Source organism: Muntiacus reevesi, chromosome 9 (genome assembly GCF_963930625.1).
Source record: "Muntiacus reevesi chromosome 9, mMunRee1.1, whole genome shotgun sequence".
Classification (NCBI taxonomy): domain Eukaryota; kingdom Metazoa; phylum Chordata; class Mammalia; order Artiodactyla; family Cervidae; genus Muntiacus; species Muntiacus reevesi.
In genome coordinates, this window is record NC_089257.1 from 13,068,316 (window position 1) to 13,069,899 (window position 1,584).

At 40.3% G+C, this 1,584-nt stretch overlaps 1 protein-coding gene across 1 annotated transcript; it reads right to left on the reverse strand.

Annotated features, from left to right (window-relative positions):
- Nucleotides 1-314: 314 nt before the first annotated feature.
- Nucleotides 315-1,256, reverse strand: LOC136174846 (olfactory receptor 8K3-like). Its single transcript, XM_065945099.1, has one exon. It carries the CDS (start codon nt 1,254-1,256, stop codon nt 315-317), a length of 942 nt encoding a protein of 313 aa, XP_065801171.1.
- Nucleotides 1,257-1,584: the final 328 nt, after the last annotated feature.

Here is a 1,584-nt window from a genome sequence, read left to right on the forward strand (position 1 = left end):
CTTTTCTGTACCTACTATTCTTCCTTACCCCCACAGAGCATGCGCCCAGTCCTTGATTGCTCTTATGGTCTATTCTACTGTCCTCTAAAATATACTTACTTGTTATGCTTACATTTCATCACTTCTCAGAGATGGAAAAGGGTTTTGCCTTTTTCTTTTAGCCAATGTGTTTATACCACTTAGGAGTATGACTATCAAATAGAAACTCTAAATTCATGATGATCTTATATGTATTTGCTTTTCCCTCTGAAAGCACCCACAGCAAGGCAGAAAGTACCTAACCTAATTTGTAGGAATGACATGGATGGTGACTTTTAAGGATAGATATTGCAAAGTTTTTTCCATGTCCTTTGTAATGCATATTTTACATCTCTGTTTCTTAAACTATAGATCAAGGGATTTAACATGGGAATAACAAGGGTGTAAAATATGGAAGCAACTTTATCAGTGTCAAAGGAATGACTGGACTCTGGTTGCACATACATAAATATCAAAGCCCCATAGAACATGGTGACCACTGTCAGGTGGGTCCCACAGGTAGAAAAATCCTTGTGCCTGCCTTCAGCAGAGCTCATCCTGACAATAGCTGCAAGGATGAGCAGGTAAGACCCAAGGACTATTAGAAGAGAGAAAATCAAATCAAATCCTGATAAGACCAGGATAATTAATTCAATTTCATGTGTGTTTGAACAGAGCAGGGATAATATGGGGAGACTGTCACAGTAGAAATGACTGATGACATTATAGCCGCAGAAGGATGAATTAAAAATGTTTACAGTGACTAGAAGAGAAACAAATGTGCTATAGAGGTAGGGGATTGCCACCAGCGCCCGGCACACCCTTTGTGACATGATGACCGTGTAGAGCAGGGGGTGACAGATGGCCACATAGCGGTCACAGGACATTGCTGCCAGAATGAAAAGCTCACTAATGATGAACACAATGAAGAGAGCCAGCTGCAAGGCACACATATAATAGGAGATTGTATTCTGATCCACAACAAAATTCATCAGCATTGTGGGTCCTACAGCTGTGGAATAACCCAGATCAGTAAGGGCCAGGTGCCTGAGAAAGAAGTACATGGGTGTCTGCAGTCTGGGGTCCACCTTAGTGAGGATGATCATGCCCAAGTTGCCCACCGCTGACGTCACGTAGATGATGAGGAAGAGCCCAAACAGTGGAACCTGCAGCTCGGGGCGGTCTGTGACTCCCGTGAGGATGAATTCACTCAGCACGGTTCCATTCTGTGTTTCCATTTTATCAGAAAACCTACTTTAATAGAGACATTGTGTAGTCAATGATATCATGAATGAAATACAGTGACTTCTTTCAGTTTACATACATGCATAAATAAATCTAAATTATATCTTAAACACAAAGAAGGACTTCTGTGTCCTTTAAATAAAACAAACAAATATAAATAGAAATAAAAAAGAGAGATGAATATACATCTGGAGAAAGAGAGAGACCTGTAGTTTTTCACTGATGAAGATTAACCCCCCAAAGAACATTTAACAATATTTTGAGGCCATTTGGTTGTAAGCATTGGAGGTAGTTAGAAACCAGTGAGACTGGTATTTATCC

What these genes read in the sequence shown, in the direction of transcription:
- LOC136174846 (XM_065945099.1), bottom strand. Translation starts at nt 1,256, where the DNA reads ATGGAAACACAGAATGGAACCGTGCTGAGTGAATTCATCCTCACGGGA.